General features: G+C 37.3%; 3 protein-coding genes and 1 pseudogene across 3 annotated transcripts; all 4 read right to left on the minus strand.

Moving 5' to 3' along the window:
* Positions 1–395: 395 nt before the first annotated feature.
* On the minus strand, positions 396–4,465 carry LOC110793677 (very-long-chain 3-oxoacyl-CoA reductase 1). The gene is made up of 3 exons (XM_021998582.2): positions 3,672–4,465; positions 3,510–3,579; positions 396–959 (listed from the first exon to the last, which is right to left on the minus strand). The coding sequence occupies exons 1-3, from the start codon at positions 4,307–4,309 to the stop codon at positions 705–707; spliced, it is 963 nt and encodes a 320-aa protein (XP_021854274.1). The 5' UTR covers positions 4,310–4,465; the 3' UTR covers positions 396–704.
* Positions 4,466–5,500: 1,035 nt separating this feature from the next.
* Positions 5,501–8,932, minus strand: LOC110793686 (very-long-chain 3-oxoacyl-CoA reductase 1). The gene is made up of 3 exons (XM_021998591.2): positions 8,149–8,932; positions 6,425–6,494; positions 5,501–6,037 (listed from the first exon to the last, which is right to left on the minus strand). The coding sequence occupies exons 1-3, from the start codon at positions 8,802–8,804 to the stop codon at positions 5,786–5,788; spliced, it is 978 nt and encodes a 325-aa protein (XP_021854283.1). The 5' UTR covers positions 8,805–8,932; the 3' UTR covers positions 5,501–5,785.
* Positions 8,933–9,453: 521 nt separating this feature from the next.
* On the minus strand, positions 9,454–14,914 carry LOC110792776 (glutamate receptor 2.5-like). The gene is made up of 4 exons (XM_021997599.2): positions 14,426–14,914; positions 12,446–12,692; positions 11,086–11,468; positions 9,454–9,896 (listed from the first exon to the last, which is right to left on the minus strand). Exons 1-4 carry the CDS (start codon positions 14,801–14,803, stop codon positions 9,633–9,635), a joined length of 1,272 nt encoding a protein of 423 aa, XP_021853291.2. The 5' UTR covers positions 14,804–14,914; the 3' UTR covers positions 9,454–9,632.
* A 1,014-nt stretch (positions 14,915–15,928) lies between these two features.
* LOC110793703 (60S acidic ribosomal protein P0-like) lies at positions 15,929–20,019 on the minus strand (annotated as a pseudogene).
* Between the last annotated feature and the right edge of the window lie 2,111 nt (positions 20,020–22,130).

Here is a 22,130-nt window from a genome sequence, read left to right on the forward strand (position 1 = left end):
ATTAATTTCTCAATATCGGCCTACATGCATTCTAAAAATCCATGCACGCATCGATCGCGTGCATAAAAAACTAGTAGATGATATATTAGAACCGTAAAACTGGGCTCGTGATATATTATTGAATGGTTCAGTGGTTCTAATCAATTATGTTTATGGTGTATCAAGTCGTATAAAACAGTTAATGTGGACTCAATAAGTTTATACTGATCTAATGCATCAAAACGTTTTGAATCATTTCGATTATTATCAGATTGTAGTTGATTCGACTTAGTTTTTCTTTTTCTTTTTTTTATTGTTCTTGACAAGATTTCACAAAAAGATCCATATGTATCTAGTAAATACACTTCTCACTAAACACAATACATAGACATAGAAATGTTGTAAAGGAACATACATGTATAAGTACAATATCATTAATCAAAAGCATAGTTTACGATTAGCAATGCTTATTACTACTGAATGATGAACTAAAAAATATATTAGAATTTTCCATTGGAAATTCAACATATTGGCGTAGTAAAACACAAAATAACCCTAATAGTGGAGAAAAAACAGAAGAAAGACCAAGCAGATAATTTCTGTTTTGGCATAAATTAAGCACTTGTAAGTTATAATTGATACATATATCCTAAAAAACCTAAACAGACTCTTTTGGTCAAGCTGACAAATAATGCATAGAAAGAAAGAAGATGTTTTTGGGTTAATTACTCTTTCTTCCTCGAGTCCTTGAGTTGGCCTCTCTTCCGGATTGCAAGACAGAACCTTAGACGCCATGCATCGATAAGGCTCTCGGGTACACAGGATGCAATGCCCCACAGAAAAGAGTGTGGCCAGTATGGTGTGCAACGAGGCTCATATCCTATGTGGCGAATACCGGCCTTTGCATATCCGTCTGTTGATGGGACAAAGAACGAAGATCTCTTGATTGAAGCCATCTTAGTTGCTACATATAGTGGAACCTGCATGCATCAAAGAAGGCATTCACAACAACATGTCAAGAAAAACCACAAACCAACAACACTTGGGTTCCGTTTGGTTTGGTGTAAAACGTTTTCAGTGCAAAATGATTTTCCAACGGAAAACACAATTCTAAACTAGTTTTACTTTGTTTGGTTCCTTGAAAGAAAATGGGAGAAGATGGTGAAAATTGAAGGGAAGAAGGAAGAGGGAGGTAAGGAGGAAGGGATGAAAGGTGGAAACGTGGTTTCCTTCCCTTTTAAATGGAAAAGTTTTTTCCACCTTTGACTGAGTTATGGAAAATTGTTTGTCATCCCTTGCCAAATCAAACAAATGTAAAATGATTGAAAATGAGAAAATCGTTTTCCATGAAAACGTTTAACACCCTACCAAACGGGGCCTTGATTCTTACAGAACCGCAGCCAGCAGGCTTGTATCAGAATATAAACATCCAAGAATAGAACTACGTTAAGACAACTCAAGACATTTGAATCAGATTTAGGTACAGTCAAAACCATGTAATTATGAAGCTTTTAAGTAGATGTATCTAAGCCTCAATGGCCTGCACATCCTCCATCTTTGCCAATAACACAGTGTTACAAGTCTATTAACAATCATTAATACCTAAAACCTATTACAGAGTATTAGTCAATAGATAATAGTCCTAAGAAAACATTTCAAGTGCTCAACAGAAATTTCCTGCATGCTGGTAGAATCGTGTCAGGAGTTTGTTTTAAACCTCAAAAGCGTAGTGAACATTTGAAATAGATCACGGTTTCTATTGCACAAGAGAGGATATCGCTGTGAAGCCAGCATCCACCGAGTATAATTTTTCAAGTTAATGCAAATTATTGAAAGCACTTTTCAGGATCAGTGTGCTTTTACAGAGGTATCCAAACTGCATGTCATCTATGTTAGATTTTTTTACTTTGCCCCAGTTAAAAAGAACTTTTACTAGGGACGGGAAGATTATATCACTAGAAGCTTTGTACTTCTTATCTCACTAGAAGCTTTGTAGCTAACTAGAAGGAGGCATGACCGCATGATCATTATCAAAGATCACACTAAAAAAGGAATTACACCAAATAAGACGATAGGCCTGTGCAGGCTAGGGAGACTAGAAGAGTATCCAAGGATGAAAGAAAAAGATAGGTTATACATTCAAAGGCCAAAGGATGAAATTTAAGAACAGCTTATAGAGTGAAGGAAGGCTATATATGAAGGGATTACATGGTTCGGAGAGTGTTGAGTGTGTAGTGATACAATATAATGGGCAGTATACGTACCACGGTACCAGTGCTCTACGTTGATGCCTAAGGTAATGCAAACGATGTTAATAGTTGGGTCGACCATTCCAGAGCGAGGCTCTGAAATGTGTGATGCAGGGAAATACAATGCCTTTGCATTCGTACTTCAAACTATGGGTTCTAATGGGTGTCATTCCTATTTGGTACTCTGTATCAATAAAAATATCTACTAAGTAGCCAAAATAATTATAAAATAAAAATAAAAATCAATCTCTAGGTGTAACCGTATAAATGACTGTATACAGAAACATCAAAATATTCAAAGTCATTTTACATTATGAAGTACCCATAAGTAAGAAGTTCCTGAATGCTGAAGCTACTCAAACAGAGAAACAGTATTTCAGTAATATAGAAAGATAATATCTTCCACAGCTTTCATCCAGGAATTGAACTCGAATAACTAAATTTGGTCATATATTTCCCTTAAATGACAATATTTCTAACTTCTTATTCGTCATAAAAGAATCTTACACTTATTATTTGTTCCACATTTCCGACCAAGATAAGAAGCACGAGTGAACATATTGTCTTCCTATGTAATCTCTAAATAAAACCTTTGGGATAATATCAGAAGTATACCAACCCTTGACGAAAGGCGAGCAAAAAAGCAAAACAAGGGTTCATCTTACAAGAAAAAGAAAAGCAGGTGAATAAAAAAATTCCGAAGGTTGCATTAATCCAGCGAAAAAACCGACATGTTTTGAACTGCTCTCCATGATATATGGAGAGGCAAAGCAGCGACGCAAGTTAGTGTCTCACATGTATTACTTGTGCAAACAATTCATACAATAAGAAAACCAAAATTAGTTCTAAGGTGGTTGGAAATTAATTTGCTCTATCCATAATCCGCAAATGAGAATATATAAGTGACTATGTAACATGTTTTGCAAAATGGAGTACAACAAATACTGATCATCATGTTTCTTAGTGCTCACAAAGTCACAACAACATTCACTCCTCTATGACATTGACCAATACAAAAACCTTGTTTGCAGTCAAACAAAGCACCGATTTCGTGTTTCTTATGGACAATCAATCATATGAAGCACAAATCTCATGTTTCTGATTTCTTAATTGCAAACATCAATATAAAACACAGCAATATATTTAAATCTAACTCCCCAATAGTGAATTTGTTCACATAGAAACATAATGCATAGATAATTATCAAATTCTAACTTCAATATTGCAATTACATTAACTCAATAACAACATAAAATTAGATCTTGAACCAAAGAGTAGTACCTGGCACTGAACATCAATTCCCATATTCTTGTACTCCACATACAAGCACCTTGTAAACTGATCAATATACCTGAAAAAACATCACAAAAGGAGCTAAGATTTCAGCTTAAACTCGAATCGAACCGTGAATTCTTGTAAAAGACCGTCTGACAGTTTACTTACGCTTTCGTGGCAGCATAGACAGAATAAAGAGGATCAGAGGGGATAACAATAGCAGCACCAGAACCAATATTAACAATAGCACCTTTCCTCCTCTTAACCATGTTTGGCAAAACAGCATGAGTAATCTTACTAGTCCCTTCAACATTAACCTTAATCAAATTCTGCAACAATTGTTCATCAACTTCATGGAAAAACCTAGCATAAGGGTATGAAACCCCAACATTATTAATCAAAACACCAACATCTAAACCCTCAATTGCTTCCTTAACCCTCTTAACACCATCATCCAAATCCCCAGAAAAATCAACAACAACAGATTTAATCTGGGTATTTGCAAATTTAAGTTTGATTGAATCTGAAACATCTTTGAGTTTATCAGGATTACGACCCACTAAGATCAGATTAAGCCCTTTGCGAGCTAATTGGAAGGCGAAACCCTTGCCAATTCCATCAGTGGGTCCAGTAACAACTGCCCAAGAACCGTATTTCTTTAGATTTTTTGCGGGTCTGAGGAAACTGACATAAACCCATTTGAGAACTCCCAGAAGGGTTCTTAAAATGGTGAAGGAACCAATGGTGAGAAGGAGGATGAGCCATGTGGGTTGGGCTTTGAGTTGGTGGTAAATACATTCCGCCATTGTTGAAGGTCTGGGAAAAAATGATGTGGGATCTGAGATATTTAAATAAGGACAGAGAGAAAGAGAGAGATTAGTAGGAAGATGGAGGAGGATGGAACATTGAAGGAGAGACGGATGAGCAACTACTAATTAATTGTACTACTTTGTTTCAATGTGGTCGTTGGAGGTTGATGAGCTACATGGCCTATATTAATGAGACCATGAATGTTCACAAATGACAAATTACAAATAAAAATCACGATCACGATCAATACTGACATAAAATCTCGTCTATATTATTCGTCATTACACAGAAAAGCAAACAAATCACAACTTCATAAATCGTAAATAAATTGTGCAATTGTAGGTTGATAAACAAATAATGAGCTGAACCGTTGAAATGGACTTGGTACTACTGATGCATGTCCGATTATGAAGTTATATCGAATTACGATTGCAGTTGAAAGTTGAAACTGTGTGATCGTTATGAAGTTCTATCGAATTAGGATTGCAGTTGAAAGTTGAAACTATGTGATCCGTGTTAGACATGGATGTTTCTAGAAGCGCAAATTAAAGATCAATAACTCCAACTCTCCCCAACACGATTTGAACCACCGGCGAATAGGGTTCATTGGGCTTAACTCACTTCTCACCCACACAACTCTCCCTAAACCTATTACACTGACTAGTGGAACGAGCTCCCTATTTACAGACCTGAGATTGTATTTAAAATTTGCTGACCATTACCTAGCTCGACTAACCTTAATTCAATTTTAATTAAATTTAATTGACAAATTTGAAATTTCTAACCCATATGAGTTGACATGATTTCCAATTCAGACTAGCAAATAATTAGTACATTGTTCCGAAAATGAATGAGACTTATGGCATTTTTAGATCATGAGTCATTTGGTTCAACTTCATTTGGATAGGGACAATTACGAATCTATTACTAATTAGCTTATACTTAAAATAGATTAATTTTGTAATTAAAATGTTTTTGGATCGGGTCGGGTCAAATCAATATTAGTACGGATCAATAAAAATACTTTTTTCCATTTTCTGTTTCGATATTGGGCCCTAAGAAATAGATAAAACATAGGCCAAACTGATAAATAGGCCCAAGTAAAACCACTACTCAAGTCATGTATTTATATGATCAATTCATCATTCATTATACATTTATTCTCTGAAGATATTCTGAAGAACAAATTTCAGATTCATATACTCAACAATTTTCATTATCTCCAAATAAAGATACGATTACATGAAATATACAAAAGTACCGAAAATACAATGTACTAAATAATAACTGATCCAAGATGGATTAAAAACACGTACATATGCAATGCTGAATGCTGATAGCACTGCCAATGTGCATACTGCATTCGCAACCTAAAATCTCCGTGCAAAGGTAACTCTATTAGTACAGTAGTACAATTACGAGTATACCCTTAGTATCCTCTATTGGTTACTAATGGGGGTTGGGCGTGAAAGCTAGACTAGTTTGTTCTCCTTTCGAAGAACTTTCTTACGCAAGCTGAGGAAATATCGAAGAAGAGCCCAATTCACTAAGGAGTCAGGAATCGCGTTCAACAGACACCACTGCAAAGAATGAGTCCAGTAAGGAACACAAAGGGACTCGTAACCTATCCATCTTACACTCGCTTTGCTGTACTGATCCGGTGAAGGAACAAAGAAAGATGATCTCTTTATCGATGCCATCTTTGTTGCCACAAGCAATGGTATCTGCAAAACAATTGTCCCAAACTTAGTTTGTAACAAAAAAGAACTCATCTAGACCTGATCAAAATGCGGGCCGGGCTGGATTTAGACCGGCCACAACCAAATATGCAACCCATCTTGTCGGGTCGGGCCAAACTCCGGGTGAATTCGTGTGCCAGAAACCACCTATTTCGGGCCGTTTTTGAGCCAGGCCAGTTTTATAACTAAAATTCCGTTTTTAGTTGACCAAAACCCGCCCAAAAAGTAAAATCTGGCCAGGAAACCGGGCATGAAATTCTGCCCAAACCCTGCTAGTTTTCGGGTCGGGTCGATGGACCGGGCTTAGATGATCAGGTCTAAACTCGTCCATATTGCACAATGGTACATAACTTATTCGATATGCGACGTTACCTGACATTGAACATCGATTCCAAACTGCTTATATTCCAAACTCAAGCTTCTTGAGAACATGGCAACATATCTGTAAGTAGCATCATATCCGTGATGTTAGAATTAATTGTCACATTGACATTGTGATTTGAACCAGTAATGTGAGAACTAAATCTGGACAGAAGTACTACTTACATGTATCCTTCATGCCTAGATCAACAGATTAACCATTTAAATAATGATTCGGTTCATGATTTCAAGCTTTTAATTAGATAATTGGCTTATTTCACATGATCAAGTGAGAAAGTAAGCCTTGTTTTTAGCAGTTTAACAACTGTTTCTGTAGCGGGATATGATCTGTTTTTTAGCAATTTTCCTCTACAATCACCAACATTAAGCGTATTGCCTTTTGTTGCTCATTTGCACCAAAAACAAACATTAAGCAACTAATGTATTATGTATTACTTTACTTATCTAGTTTAATTGGTCAAAACTAGAAGATGAACTTTGCACAATTAAGGATTTACATCCAAGTTTCTGATGTGATGAATCACAGTTCGGGACTTGGTCAAATGGTCAATCCAAGTGATTAGTAACAAATCAAAGTTTTAGACATGATATGTACTCAATTATATACAACCTAAACATAACGAGAAAAGTAATCAATGATCATTACAAATTTAGTTATGCAAAGAGTTAAACTTCGCCATCTAACAAAAGAGCTCAAGTAGAGAATTTACACCTCTTCACCAAACTAAAACTATAAACTAATCAAGTACCCCCTCGGATTCAGTTGTCAAGTTACTAGTTCAAATTCCACTATCATCACGACTAAAGAATCCAGATTATCAACGCGACTATACTATCTAAGTATCTAGCAAAGAAAAACACAAGGAAGAAACACTAATAATAATCTAACACTGGAGCTACAAAAAACACTTTAACAGTCCAAAAAAGTAAATGGAGAACTTTAAAAAAAATGAAGCAAGTACTCCCTCCGCCCAAAATTATAGGTTCCATTTAACTAAAAACACGGATTTTAAGAAAAGTGGAATTAAGTGTTGAAAATTGAAATATAGTACATTGATGATGAAAAAGTAGAATATAATACATGTAAAAAAGAATAAAGTACATGTGAAAGAGAAAATAGTGCATGTTAAAAAGAATAAAGTACATTTCCTTTTTGTTTTTGGGTCCCAAATGAGAGTAACATGGGAAATTTTTTGTGTTCAAATAAGGAAATAGAACTATAATTATGGGACGCCCGATTTAGAAAACATGACTATAATTTTGGGACGGAGGGAATAGTAATTTAAACTTTGTCATCTAAAGAGCTTAGTAGAAAAATCATGTATTTCCTAGCATACCAATTGAGGTTGGCATGAGTGGTTAAGGGCCTCTTGCTCCTTAACCAAGGTCTCGAGTTCGAGCCTTGGGAATGAAAAAAATCTCAACTGGGAGGGATGCTGCCCATCGAAGTACCCATGCAAACTCCCACGGGAGATTACCTCGCCGAAGGCGGTGGGAACTCCTCGTAGTATAACAAAAAAAAAAAATGTATTTCCTAGCATTCAGTTGTCACGTTACATCTACACTGTCATGGTGACTATAAAATCAAAAAAGAAGTTACTATAGTACTTAGCAAACAAAAACATAAGAAAGAACATAAACATAATCTAAGCATAAAAAATAAAAATAAAACCGAAATAGAGCAACTAATCTGAGACGGAAAGAGTATCACTTACGCTTTAGTAGCAGCGTAAACGGAATAAAGAGGGTAAGAAGGAACAACAATCGAAGATCCAGAACCAATATTAACAATGGCACCTTTCCTCCTCTGCAACATACCAGGAAGAACACCTCTAGTAACCCAACTTACACTTCCAATATTAACATCTACCAAATTACCAAACCCTTCTAATCCAACCTCATGAAAAAACCTTGCACCATTAGTAGATAATCCCACATTATTAACCAAAATCCCAACATCTAATCCTTCAATTTCTTCCTTAATCTTGTTTTCAATCTCTTCCCCACTAATCTTCTCAAAATCAATGACAATCACCTTAATCTTGGTGTTTTCTTTGCCAAATTTTGCCCAAATCTCATTTGATGTGGTTTGGAGTTTTTGGGGGTTTCTACCAATTAAGATCAAGTCAAGACCTTTTGAGGCTAAGTCAAAGGAGAGAGATTTACCGATTCCGTCGGTTGAGCCAGTGATTAGAGCCCATGAACCATAGTGGGTCAAGTTTTTTGGGGGTCTTAAGAACATGGTCCAAACCCATTTCAAGAATTTGAAGGTTTGGGTGAAGAAAACAAGGAATCCTACTGTTGTAATGCATATGGCTAAAACAAGGGTTTCTTGAGAGTAGTTTTTGGTTGATTCAGAAATTGCTGCCATTTTTACAAGAACAAAGATCGACAAATTTGTATTTTACTGTTTTTGGAATTTTTTTTGTGGATTTATTTCTGGAATTGCATTAATTGTTTATAGCAGATATAGGTTTCGGTTAGAACTCCGTATATACAAGTCGGATTAATGTTAAAGATTTATGACATGACACGGGCCCCACGGCTCAACTTGTCTATGAAAACAACCAATTATTAGGATCTGTTTGAGTCGGCGTAAAATATTTTTTTGTAAAATGATTATTTATGGAAAATATTTGAAGGAATATGCAATTTTAACCTACTTTTTCTTTGTTTGGGTTCTTTAAAAGAAAATTGGAAAAGATGGCGAAGATTGAGGGGAAAGAAAAGAGAGGGAGGTATTGAGGAAAAATGATTTCCCTCCATTTCAAATGAAAAAGGTTTTTGCACATTGTGTTATGAAAAATTGTTTTTTATCTCTTGTCAAACCAAAACAACTTAAAATGATTAAAAAGAGAAAAATCGTTTTCCATAAAAACGTTTTACATTCTACCAAATGGAGCCTAGATGAAGTTGTTTATAAACCGTTAGAAATGGGTCAATTTTACTGTATCGACTATAGTAATTAATTTTATAACAGGTCAACACTTAAGAGTAGGGGATGAAAATAAATCTCCATATCCAAGCATAACGTTGATGATGCAACTCGAACTTGTTACTTTAAGCAAACTCGGTTTTAAAAATATTAACTTGTACTACAACATGTACTACTTTGTACGAAATATATTACAACGACAAGCATTCGTGATTTTGGGCCCTAATGTAGGTTCGTCTCTGGCTCTATGCCAATTCATTCATACTAAAAGATGTTGGCATAAACCAAACACAGGATGAACATGATAGCCACAACACCCGTGACACCGGCGATTAAGATGTGCAAAATCGGTTTCCATTGGAAAAGAGTATCGTAGTCGATAATTAGATTTGCTTGGCAAGCATCAAGTCGATCAAGATCACCAAGTGTTTTATCTGTAATATTACGCAGTTGTTCAACATTGTTTGTCACCTTCAATATTGCAGCGGATACATCATGTACTAGTGAAGCTTGTCCTGTACGGAAAGCCTGCAATTATATTACAAAATGATCATAAATATATATGTACTATCTCCGTTTCTGAAAATGCTTAACATTATTAATTAATTATGTTTAAACTAGCTGAAGTATAATGATGAATTGAAAATGAAACAAGTGTCATATGCCATGCAAAATGCTATAAAAATATTTAGCTCCACCTCTAACTAAAATATACGGAGTAACGACTTTGATTATCAGGTTTGCACAAATTCTAAATGATTGCATTTGAATTTCATTATTCTTGCACAATCAATAACTTGAAAGACCTCGTTAATGTCCTAGTAGACTTGATCAAAAGGTGGGTCAGTTTAGATTCTGGTTGGCCTGTAGCTGAAAATCCAGCCCATTGTGTTGGGCCGGGCTGGTTAAACTCCAGGCTGATTTTTTGTGCCTAAAACCCATTAGTTCATGCAAATAGGGGTTTTTTGGGGCTGGACCTTCGCAAAATTATACTCTCTCCGTATTTTTTTAAGAGATACACTTGCCTTTTCCGGCCGTATTTATTTAAGAGATACACTTGCCATTTTTAGTAACTTATCAACCTCACCATCTAATTAAATAATACATCTAATATACTCTATCACCCACCATCCTATTAAACAAATATTTTCATAAACCCACCCCACCCTCCACCCACCAAAATGACATGGTCCCCACATATTTAATTATTAAAATATCTATCCAACCCCACTTGCTTTATTATTTTATTTCATTCAATTATTCTTCTTAATACCCGTGCCCGGCCAAGTGTATCTCTTAAAAAAATACGGAGGGAGTAATGTTGAGTTGCCCGCCAAAAAAGTTCCAAAAAGCGGGCCTACAAATCTGCCCAAAACCCAACCTTTTGGGACGGGCTCAAGATGACCGGTCTATGTCATACTATGATTTAGAGTTGTTCACTGTCTCAAAATCGGACGGCTGGAAATAATATTGACCGCAACGAAAACTAAGAAAATTTGTGGACCAATGACCTAATCACAGGTTCGATCCGGATTTAGACTAGAGTGGACAGGTTTGATTTCATATGCCTCCATACAATTTCGTTAGGTATTACTTCATATATATCAAATTAAAGTTATTTGTTCAAAACAATTAATAAATTGAGGCGAAATAAGGTTAGATAATAAAAGTTTAGACAAAATAAGTCGAAAATAACAGAGAGCGTGAGTGCACTTACAAAGCCAAATCCATCACCATGCAAAGTAGCGGAAGGCACAAGGGTGTAGTCATTGCAATATTGTGCAAGAAATATCTTAAGAAACGGTGTTTCATCAATAGCAGCATCAATACCACCCTTAGAGAACAGGCTTACAAGTTCTTCCGAACTCGAATAGTTCTTTATTTGTGATGGAGAAAAGCCTCTTTGAGTTAACAAACCATAAACAAAAGATCCATCTAAACAACCCACATTTCTCCCTTTCTTTCTAAAATCATCCATTCGTTGATCGATTATCGGAGTTTGCCGTTTTCCGGTGTGCAATGCGATCAACATTGCCGTAAAACATGTAATCATGAGCATCAATACAAGAAAGCATAGCACTATCACTAGCCTCGTACGTTCTTCATAGTTTGGCATACGACGACGTTCCACATACATTGAACATGTAACATAAGGTTAATTAGATATTTATCTTTTATTTATTTCAAAGAGAGGATAAGACGATCCTAGTATTTTTTTTTTTTTTTTGGTGAAAACAGCATGACTAGAGGAGTTTACGTTTCGGCATTACGCCTATTACAATCCGAAAGGACTAAATTTAAACAATAACTAGGAGGAATAAAACAACTAAAATATTACATATTTCTCCGTCCGTTAAAGATTGCTCCATGTAACTTAAAGACATGTTTTAAAACATTAAAAATATGAATATCCAACTTTGTGTACAAAATAATAATTGATATTCCAAAATTGTATGTTCATTGAACCAATTTTTTTTTTTTTTGTTGCAAATGAGACACAAGGGCGGGGATGAGAATCGATCTCAAGATCACCTGGAACCGGATATAAGCTCTAACCAACTGAGCTACCCATCACTCTAACCAATCTAACAAGATAGAACACAACATTGTTTTTTTAGATCACATTTGGCTATTTAATTTATTTCTTAAAATGAAAGTTCTGGTCAAAGTTTGTAAGTTGATTCAGATAAATATAATGAGACAGTCTTTAAGGAATGAAAGGAGTCCGAACTTATCATGTCTTAGGAATGAGCCTAAACACTATGTTTATTGTTATAGTGTGTGTTTATGTATATATACTTTTTAATTCTCTTTAATTTAGTTGCAACGTTTCTATTTATGTTGTTTTTTTAGTTGCGACCTTTCTATTTTTGGTAATTACTACTTCCATATTCAACAACCCACTTTTTCCCCTAATTATATTTAAAATGGGAGCATAAATGTAATGATTTGTTGGCTATTCACTTGCATTGTAAAAATTAGGACCAACCATAAAGATTGCAACTAAAACAGAACAAACGAAGAATAAAAATGCATAAAATTAAACTTAGTGAAATTTGAAGAAAGTTGCAACGTACGTTTATCACTATGTTGTTGACGGTAGTCCAAAACGTAAAAGAAAAAGGCGGCCGGAAGGCAAAAGGCGAAGGCAGACCACGCCAAAGCCGGAGGAAGTTGTGAGAGAAAGGAGCCGCCTTGTCGAAGCTGGTGTTGTAACACCGGAACCAACATCGACACCCCGGTCTCCGAGTATGGCATGGTAAAATCAACCCACGTTGTCCTGTAAAACCTTATTGTGATATCCCCTACTGCTGCATCATAATCCTGCTTAATCCATCCCAACCACAAAGAGATTACATGCATTTATAAGTTGGTTGCAAAAAAACTTAATGAAACGGAGGGAGTATTACTTTTGTTGTTATTGTAGTAACTGCTTTTTGTTTTGTTTTTGGGTTTGTAGTGCTAACATGGTTGTGTTAATGGGAAAAAAAAAAAAAAAAATTCCAGCCATTTAATTAAAATTTTACCTTTTTTCAGAAAGAGGCCACTAAAAAAAAGGTGACAAAAGATAAAGACGGAACTCGTTATCAGATCTTGAGTGTCTCTTTTAAAATTTTACCAACAAAGCTACTCCGTAGTTGTTAGTTACACCACTTTTTTTTATAGGAAAATTTGATATAGGCAGTCCAAACTATGAGTGTTTGTCTTTAAAAGGGTCCAACTATGAATTATTACTGGCAGGTCCAAACTTTGAGGGGTGTTCACTTTAAACGGACTTTTTGACCCATAACCTGCCAAACAAGTTTATTTTTAATTTTTTTCCTTGCCACATGGCACAACATCATTGGATGTTTGATTTTAAAATAAATAATAATTGAATTTTTTTATTTACCTCCTCCCTCCCTCAGCAACACCACCAACAACAACCTTCACCCTAACTGACAACCCCAACCCTAGCCGTCGACCCCAACCTAGCCGCAAACCCTAACCCCTAGCCGCCAAGCTAACCCCAACGATGCCGGCAGAATTCACCCCCCGTCGGTCAATTGCTCCCCTCGTTGCCTGGCCGCAGCCGAAAAACACCTGAACCCCCGCCTAACTTAATCGCTCGGTTTTTCCTAGGCAGGGGATGGGGGTGGTGGAGCGGTTTTTTGATGGTGTGGCGTGGCAGTAGTGGTGGTGGTGCAGCAGCGAACTAAGGGGAGGGGAAGAGAGAGTGTTGCGTGGGAAGAGGGGAAATGGGGGACACGAGAGAGGGAGGAGGCACGTAGGACGGAGGTCGGGTTCTGGCGTGCCGGCGGCAGGGGTGGGGGTTTCAAGGGCGGGGAGGGGATGGAGGGGAGCGAGAGGAGGTGTCGAGGGTGGGGGAGTGGGTGGTGGGTCAGGGGATGAGGTTTACAGGGCTGGGAATCGAGGGGTGACATTGCAGGGGAGAGGGTGGCAAGGGTGGTGGTTTCAGGGGTGGGGAGGGGATGAGGTTTCCGGGGTTGGGAGAGGGTGGCAGTGCAGGGGAGGGGGTGGCAGTGCAAGGAGAGGGTGGCAAGGGTGGTGGGTTTAGAAGTTTACCTGTTGTAGCAGGTTAGGTGACTTGCTAGGACCGTTTTTGTAAAGCACCCCTCAAAGTTGGGACTTGCCAGTAATAATCCATAGTTGGTTCCTTTTAAAGACGAACGTTCATAGTTAGGACCGCCCTTGTCAATTTTTCCTATTTTATATGTACAGACTATTTGAATAATGTCTATGTTGATTTTGATTCATATTGAGTTATTGACATACAAATGGTACAAAATAACATTCACAAGTACAAAAATTCTCTTAGGATTGAAGTTGCTCTTAGAGCCGCCCAATATGAAAAATAATTGTATGAGACTTAAACAAATAGGATACGTGTCGCCTAAAGAGGCGATTTAAGCTCCTATTACTTTTAGTATAGTCAATAGTTACAGAGTCGCCACTTTAACGACGTGTTAAATTAGGGGAGTTAGAGGCAACTCCACAGCATGTTTTTGTAGTAGTGATTGGGACATAATATTTTTAAAAAGTCCGGAGAATCATACCCCATTAGACACTGCTCTTAGCATATCATCGTACGTGCCATTCATGGTGCCATCTGGTTTAGTATAGGGAACAAGTTCATACGAAACTTGGTAGGGCATGGCCTTATTCATCACAGTCTTGAACATTTCGATGGAAAACCCATCAAAGTGTGTCTCACCATTAGTGGGATCACGACGAAAGCTGATGAACGCGGAACTTAACCCTTTCTCACCTGGAACCGCGATCCTTAGTGTCTTTCTCGTTGTTGTTTCTTCGGTCCCCGGGGGAGGTGCTGGTTGAGCCATTGCAGTATTGATTTTACAAACTATGTGCAATATGAAACTAGTGATCATAACGTAAGCTAATATTTTGAGGATGACGGACCATCTTTTTGTCATCTTAACGTTTCACAATAGATGACAAAAAAATACGTAACACCTCAAAAATTTGTAGTATACGAAGTATGTATTAACGTTGTTAGTTGTTTGGGATGTTTGATTTACTGAAGATGTGATGGTATTTGAGCACTAAATTGCTCGATCAATTTAATGGATATGATAATGAATTTATTATTCAAAAGTCAACTTTTGCAATTTGACAAAGTCAACTTTCACAGTATTTACTATTTAGCTGTCAAAGGAGTGCATTCACAGATTCACTCACTCAATTCTATTTAAAACATGGTCGGCTTTTTAGACTAATTCAAGCTTAGCCAATTATAAGATGTTCTTGTTCACTTCCTTAATCTTTTTCAGATTATATTATAATGAACTATATACTTCTTACTACGTAAGTAATAATGATGTACTGATGTACATACTCCTTTTTTCAATTAGTAATCCTCAAGTCAAAGATACTAATATTTAAATGTTGAAATTTAGGCAGATTGATCTACATAGGGAAGAGGGAATTAAGAAAACGATAGAAGGAGAAACGAATTATAAACACATAATTTCACATGACTTTGTTTATATATGCAGCCTTTAGAGTTGTAATAAGTATAGTTACATTTCTTAAATTAAAATTTATAGATTAAAAAATATCATGCCAAAGTCACATATTGGTCGGTGTATTACTAATTTTTGGTATAAGCTAATATTTTCCACTTTTAGCTTCTTATATATGCATATTCCTTAGGACCGCATATTTTATTTTCCTTTGTTTAATCACAATTCACAAATGAGAAAGTAAAAAAAAGATAGTAGTTATGTGCTGCAAATGACAGATTTCTTGAAAATGCTAACATGTACAATTGTACAAGTACTATGTATTACTTCCTCAAAACTCTTTACTATATTACTTATATTCATGTCAACCAAACAACCTCATACTCATGCTGTACGTAATGTCATGTTCTTTTGCTTATTCACATATGCGTTCAAAATCTACATCGAAATAAATGGTCAACCTAAGACTCAAGGTCAAGTCAAAGTTGACATGGGGAAGTAGAGAACTAATCAAAAAGAACAGCATGTTCGGAAATAAGTTATGGAGAAACAGTGATGCAAAAAAAAAAACACAACTAAATAAAACAGCAGACTCAATTCAGTCCAACTAAATTAAAAGAGACATAATTCTGTTTAAACAACTGTTGCTATAATAAAAAATAAAAATAACAATCTTTAGAGACATAATAAATAAGAGCTAACTCTTAGCTCCCTCTAATTTAGATATTGATTAATACATCTCTGAATAAGAGGTATCTCTTAGGACACGCTTGGATTGGGTGTAATGGATTATGAGGGTAATAAAAGTCAAACCACCATAATAAAAGGACAATGAAGGTGAATTGAGGTGGTTGCAAGGAGGGTGGTGTGGTGGTATTGTGATGAGAAGTTGTGGTATTGGTGGTGTTGTGAGGAGAAGGGAGAAATGGGGGAAGTAATTACCCCCCAAATGAGGGTAATAATAACCCTAGTGGGATGGTGGGTAACTATTCCCCCCATGATGAGGGTATTTGTTCCCCCTTTCCTTTTATTTTCTTCTTGCCAACACTAGCTTGTTCCCTTTGCCACCACTTCATACCCTCATCATCACCTTCAATTACCTTAGTTTGACTTTTATTACCCCTTTAATACATTACCATCAATCCAAACATGCCCTTAGGTGAGGTGTATGCAGCCTAGTTCTTGGTTTTGTTGGTAACTCACCCACTCTTAATAAGAGATGGTGAAGAGGTGGATAAGGAAAGAGATTAAGAGTGGGCAAATAAGAATGGTCTTAGTATTGATGCTCCTCTAACTAGCAGATTTGAAAACATAAAAGTAACCTATTCATCATCAAAGAGACTGAAACCGACATCCCCGTCTGATTCCTCCTCAGACTCTTCCTTCTTTTCTTCCGCAGCAGCAGCACCACCAGCAGCAGCAGGTGCAACCCCCCCTGCAGCGGGAGCAACAGCAAGAGCAAACTTTCTAGGATCCTGCATCACCAAATTTATGAGCACAACAATGGATTAATAAAGATGGGTGTGGGCTGGGCCCGCCCGAGGTCTGACTCAGTACGAAAAATCCAGGCCCAACATGGACAAGGAAAAAAGCAGGGCCCGGCACAAGAACAAAGTCGTGGGCCGGGCCTGGGCCGTAAGCACGCCAAGCCACGGCGCAACCGACCCGGCATAATAAAGCACACTAAATTTAGGAAATTTAGGCTTAGGCACAACGGGCCACCCGGCCCAGAACAAAAACCCATGGACTGGCCTTGTTTGAACTTTATGGCCAGCCCTGACCCTCCCCAACAAAATGTGGACTTGGCACGGGGCCACCCCGTTTAGGCCCACGACCCAAAGCCCGACACGGCCTGGCACACGGCCATCAGGGAAGATTATTTCTCAATGTGTGTGGACAAATGTGAAGTACAGCAAACAGACAGTATCTAAAATACAATCAGACCACAAACCTTGAGGTACTCTTTAACTTTCTCTGCTTGGGGGAAGTCATAATCAGTTGCAATGGCAATGGCAAGAACATTCTTGTACCCATTGATGAACATGTGGGGAGCAGCAGCAAGGGTTGGGTAAGAGATGGCAAGGGAAAGAGAAGTGACCATGGATACACCAGTAGCAAACCTCAAAAGAAGGTCATCCTCTGTCAGGTCAAGTACTTCCGGGCTGAAGACTGACCCGTCATCATAAACTGATTGGATGTTCAAACCGTACGAGAACGGCCTGATTCCAAGCTTTGCAAGTAGAGCTGCCTCAGAAGAACCCACCTTCTCACCCTTCTTGATAAGCTCCACAGCAGTGATAATTTCAACAGTACCCTTGTTAATCTTGGTGGGGATATTAAGAACCTGAAAGGACAAGCATAAGTCAGACCGGAAGTCCAGGACCACCTAAAGATGGTGGTGGGCGGGCTGGCCTGAGGCCCGACCCGACCCAGCGCAAAGAGAGCACGACCATCACGACGTGGAGAGGGTCTAGCTCGGGCACGGCCCGAAGCCCGACCTGGCCCACAACCATCTTTAAGACAACCCTTTGGAGAAAGAGAGACTTATAATACATAAATAGCACAAACCTGGAAGAAAGATGTCTGGGATGGGTCAAGACCAGTGTTGCCAGGTGGGACAACAACATCGATTGGTGCAACCAAACCAACACGGGCAGGAGCTCCAACCGGCAGACATCATACAATAAATTAGGACAAATATACATGGATTTAACAAGCTAAGAAACCCGAATCAAATCTATACTCCTATTTTATAACAGGAAGTTTAGGAATCATGTGTCCGCCTTTACAACCCTCCCTTTTTTTCCATTTTCTTTTCTCTGTCGATGTATTGTCCCTAAATATTTCCCTCGATATTTTTATTGAACTTGGTTCATGGTATGATTGATTTTGTTCCTTGGTGCTCTCTTGCTTTATTATTTTAATTTGATAGCTTGAATCACATATCCAATAGTGAAAAGAACTAGTTTAAAAACAAAAAGAATTTGTTGTATAGTGTGCCTTCTTACGTAGTTACTGCTTAGTTGTAAGAACTCTTACTCGTGTCAGACATTATTTCAAGAGATTGTAAACTCTTCGGTGAACAAACAAGAGTTTAAATAGTAGATATTCATATTTCTTGCAGTTTCTCCCATCCAAACTTGTACCAAAATCAGGCAATTTAACTACAAATGTAGTTTCTAACACTATCAAACATCAAAGTTTACTTCAAGAGAACACGTGCATCGCACATTCCTCAAACTAGTTTGTTAAACATATACAGAGTACCGTAAATGCTAGACTATAACCATTTACAAGCTAATCTATTGAGAGTACAGAATGGCCATTGCATTTATAAAATTATTTAAGCAACTAAAGTAACTCCGAAAAATCAGGCAACAAATAAAAAACCATGAAAATGTTACGAGAAAAGGGCAGCCACATTGTCTAACAAACAAAAACCACAGACCCTAGCAAAAGCAAGAATGGAAAAAAGATCATCGCCAAAGACTGCCATTGGTATACTAAAGCTAGATAAATCAGACAACCCTAGTAGCATAAAGCGTAAATTCACCACAAGAAATTCTACTCGAACTGAGACAGAAGTGAAAGAAACAAATTCTATACATCTCTCCGAGGTTTATTTGTACTACTAATTTGAGTTGTTTCTGTTTTACATATGTTGCGTTTAATTTACAAGTACATAACAAACCACGTTCAAAAAATTCAAGAACCCAACCCTTGATTAGATCTTAATTTAAGAACTTGAACTTTTTTCATTTGTCAGCAACCTTTTTGATGCAGTGAATCTAGAGCAGTGCCAATTCCAAAGTTCTTTGTGATATTTATGTTGCAGGGGATCCAAGTACCACCAATTGAGCACAAATAGCATCTAGTATTCTAGTACAACCATGGTGCTAAACTACAATCCCCTATTGTGCTGAACTACATTCTATACAGAAGAACACCCAGCTCAAAATCATCATCGCCACCAAAAACCATACTTCTAACCCTAATTTCAAATACAAATTAGGTTAAAAATACCGTAAACACTTAAGAATCAACTTAAAACAATACCTAATTGTACTTGGCAATCTCCTCCCTGACTTCCTTCAAATCACCCTTAGTAAAGATCAGCCCAACAAAACCAACATAAAAAAAAAAAAAAAAAAAAACAGTGAAAAAATATCAAAAACATACCACCAACAACTGCTCAAGCTTGCGCAAGTTGTCGTTTCCAGTTTTCTCAGCATGAAGACGGATAGACCTCTTCATCATAGTATTCTTACCCATCAAAACAACAGAGTCGCCTCTTAGACCACTCCTGATGCCCTGGAGTTAATTCGAACCCACATTGTCGGCGGATGCAATCAGCACTTGGCTGTACTCGTCCAAGAGTTGGCATAGCTTCTGGTCGTATGCGATCTTCTTCTCAGCTTTGGTTGGTTTCACTGCCATTGTTGACGAATTAAGGTTTTTTGAACAAAAAACTGGGAAATTAGGGTTTCTGTCTCGATTTCTTAAACAAAATCGAGGGCCAAGCAAAGCTGTGAGAACTGCTTTATCAAGGCGGACAGCAACGACGCCGTCTCTTTAACCTCCGGGAGATTTTGCTGAACTAAGGAAAAAAGGAATTAGCTAACTTGATAAACCCTAGAAATGACGCTAGGAAGAAGTATGCCGGAGGTGGGTGGTGGGCTGTATATATTCTGTGGTTTTATTTTGGGCCTAAAGTGGGTGGGGTTAATGGGACTCGGGCACATTTTGGTTTAAGAGTAATTGATTAAAATAATTTAAGCATCTTAGGGTTAATTATTATGTATGAGTGTATGACTAATTAGCCGGAGAGTTAATTAACATCAACTGATATAAAGCTAATCCCTCCGTTTTATAATGTTTCTCACTTTTTTTATCATGCGAGGTCTACAATGCACTATTTTGACTATTATTTCTGCGAAGAAATTGCTAAGTGTAAAAATAAGGGAAGTCTCGTCAACCAGGGTTGTTGTTTTCCTCCAACCGTTGTTTCCTTACTACGGGGATCATCATCGGGGCTGTTTGAGAAGTCGATGCCACTCTTAGGACTGGTGGAGTAGGGATGGATTTTGTTTTTACACCTCGAGATGGGGATTGGGAGGGGTGGCTATCGTTCCTATCACTGTTGGCGTGGATAAGGATGAAATTTTTAGGCGGGTACAATGTATAGAACGCGCTACGCCTCAAAGTAACCTCTAGCTAAATAAAGTAAATGGCGTGGTTATGTGTTAAGTGGTCGGATAGTAAGGCAGATGAGACGAGTATTAAGTAGATATGAGGAAATTTTGTGAAACACTACCCTTAAGTTTGGTGGTTTTGTGAATTGCTGTATTTTAAAAACTTTTTAAAATTTTACTACCTTATAATTTTGGTTTGTTTGACTAACACTACTATTTGACGTTTTTGTTAATGTTTTTCGTCGTATTTTTCTTCTATTCTTTTAAATAGACGCATTCCTTTGCCGTTTTGTTCATTTTCCATATTAAATGATCGTTCTAGTGGGGTTCAAAGACGGAAAACATTAACGAAAAACGTCAAATGTTAGTGTTAGTCAAACAAACCAAACTTATAAGGTAGTAAAATATAATTTTCTTTTTAAAAGATACTCCCTTCGTATTTATTTAAGATACACCTGGTCAGGCACGGGTATTAAAAAAAATAATTGAATGAAATAAAGTAATAAAACAACTGGGTTGTGTAGATATTTTAATGGGTAAAACAAGTGGGGACCATATCATTTTAGGAGTGGGGGGTAGGGTGTAGTTATAAAATTATTTGTTTAATAGGGTGATGAGACATAGGATATATTAGATAGATTATTTAATTAGAGGGTGAGTTTGATAAGTAACTAAATATGAGGCTACCGATGATAATAAGATATTTTTTGGCTACCTTGAAAAAGTGAAATTGTATAAGGCTACCGTTGAGAATTTTCCTATATTTTATATGTTCAATAGGCTTGACCAAGTAATACTTATAGAATATCACGGATGTAATCCAGTAAATACTTGTAGTACACATCAATGCAAAATTGGAATAAATACTTGTAATACACAACAACAGTTAGTTAATTCCAAATTAATGCAAAATCTTCAAACCGTTTTATTGGAGGATTGGGGTGGAGTTTCGATGGCTGCGTAACTTAGTGTGTTCTAGTTTTTGTCTTACTGTTGTTATTTTTCTTTTTTTAATTCAGCATTTTCTTATTAGTTTGTAATTTTTCCTTCCTTTTCATTTACAGCAACAACAACAAAACAGTTAGTTAATTCCAAATCAATTTATAGGGCTGACGCATCACGGGACCAGGATGTATCACCTGTATCTGCGCCGTCTTTCCACAGTTGGCTGCCGATTACGATACGTGACCCAGTACTGCCACAGTCACCTCTTTCGACGCCACGACCACTACCAGCACCCGCATCTCCTCCCGCACGACCACCTCTTGACTTAGCGGGTTTAGGCGTCATAGTGAGCATCGGAGTTTTTTACCTGATGTTAGCAGGGTTCATCCTCGACCTTCTGACTTACTCTCCGTCATCTGCGTTTGGCCCGGGACAGGACATGGTGCGTTTTTACCTGCCAATAGGTTTAGTTGGTATTTGCATGTAGATATGTTACTATCTTTTTTGGACGATGATAAAGGTTGCAAGTTGCGACAATATTTAGTTGTCGCAATTTTACGGGTCGCAGTTTAATTGGTACATATAGGCGCCACGTAGGATACACGTCATTATAATACTATCAATGCAATATTTCTACTATG

Source organism: Spinacia oleracea, chromosome 1, assembly GCF_020520425.1.
Source record: "Spinacia oleracea cultivar Varoflay chromosome 1, BTI_SOV_V1, whole genome shotgun sequence".
In the NCBI taxonomy this organism is placed as follows: domain Eukaryota; kingdom Viridiplantae; phylum Streptophyta; class Magnoliopsida; order Caryophyllales; family Amaranthaceae; genus Spinacia; species Spinacia oleracea.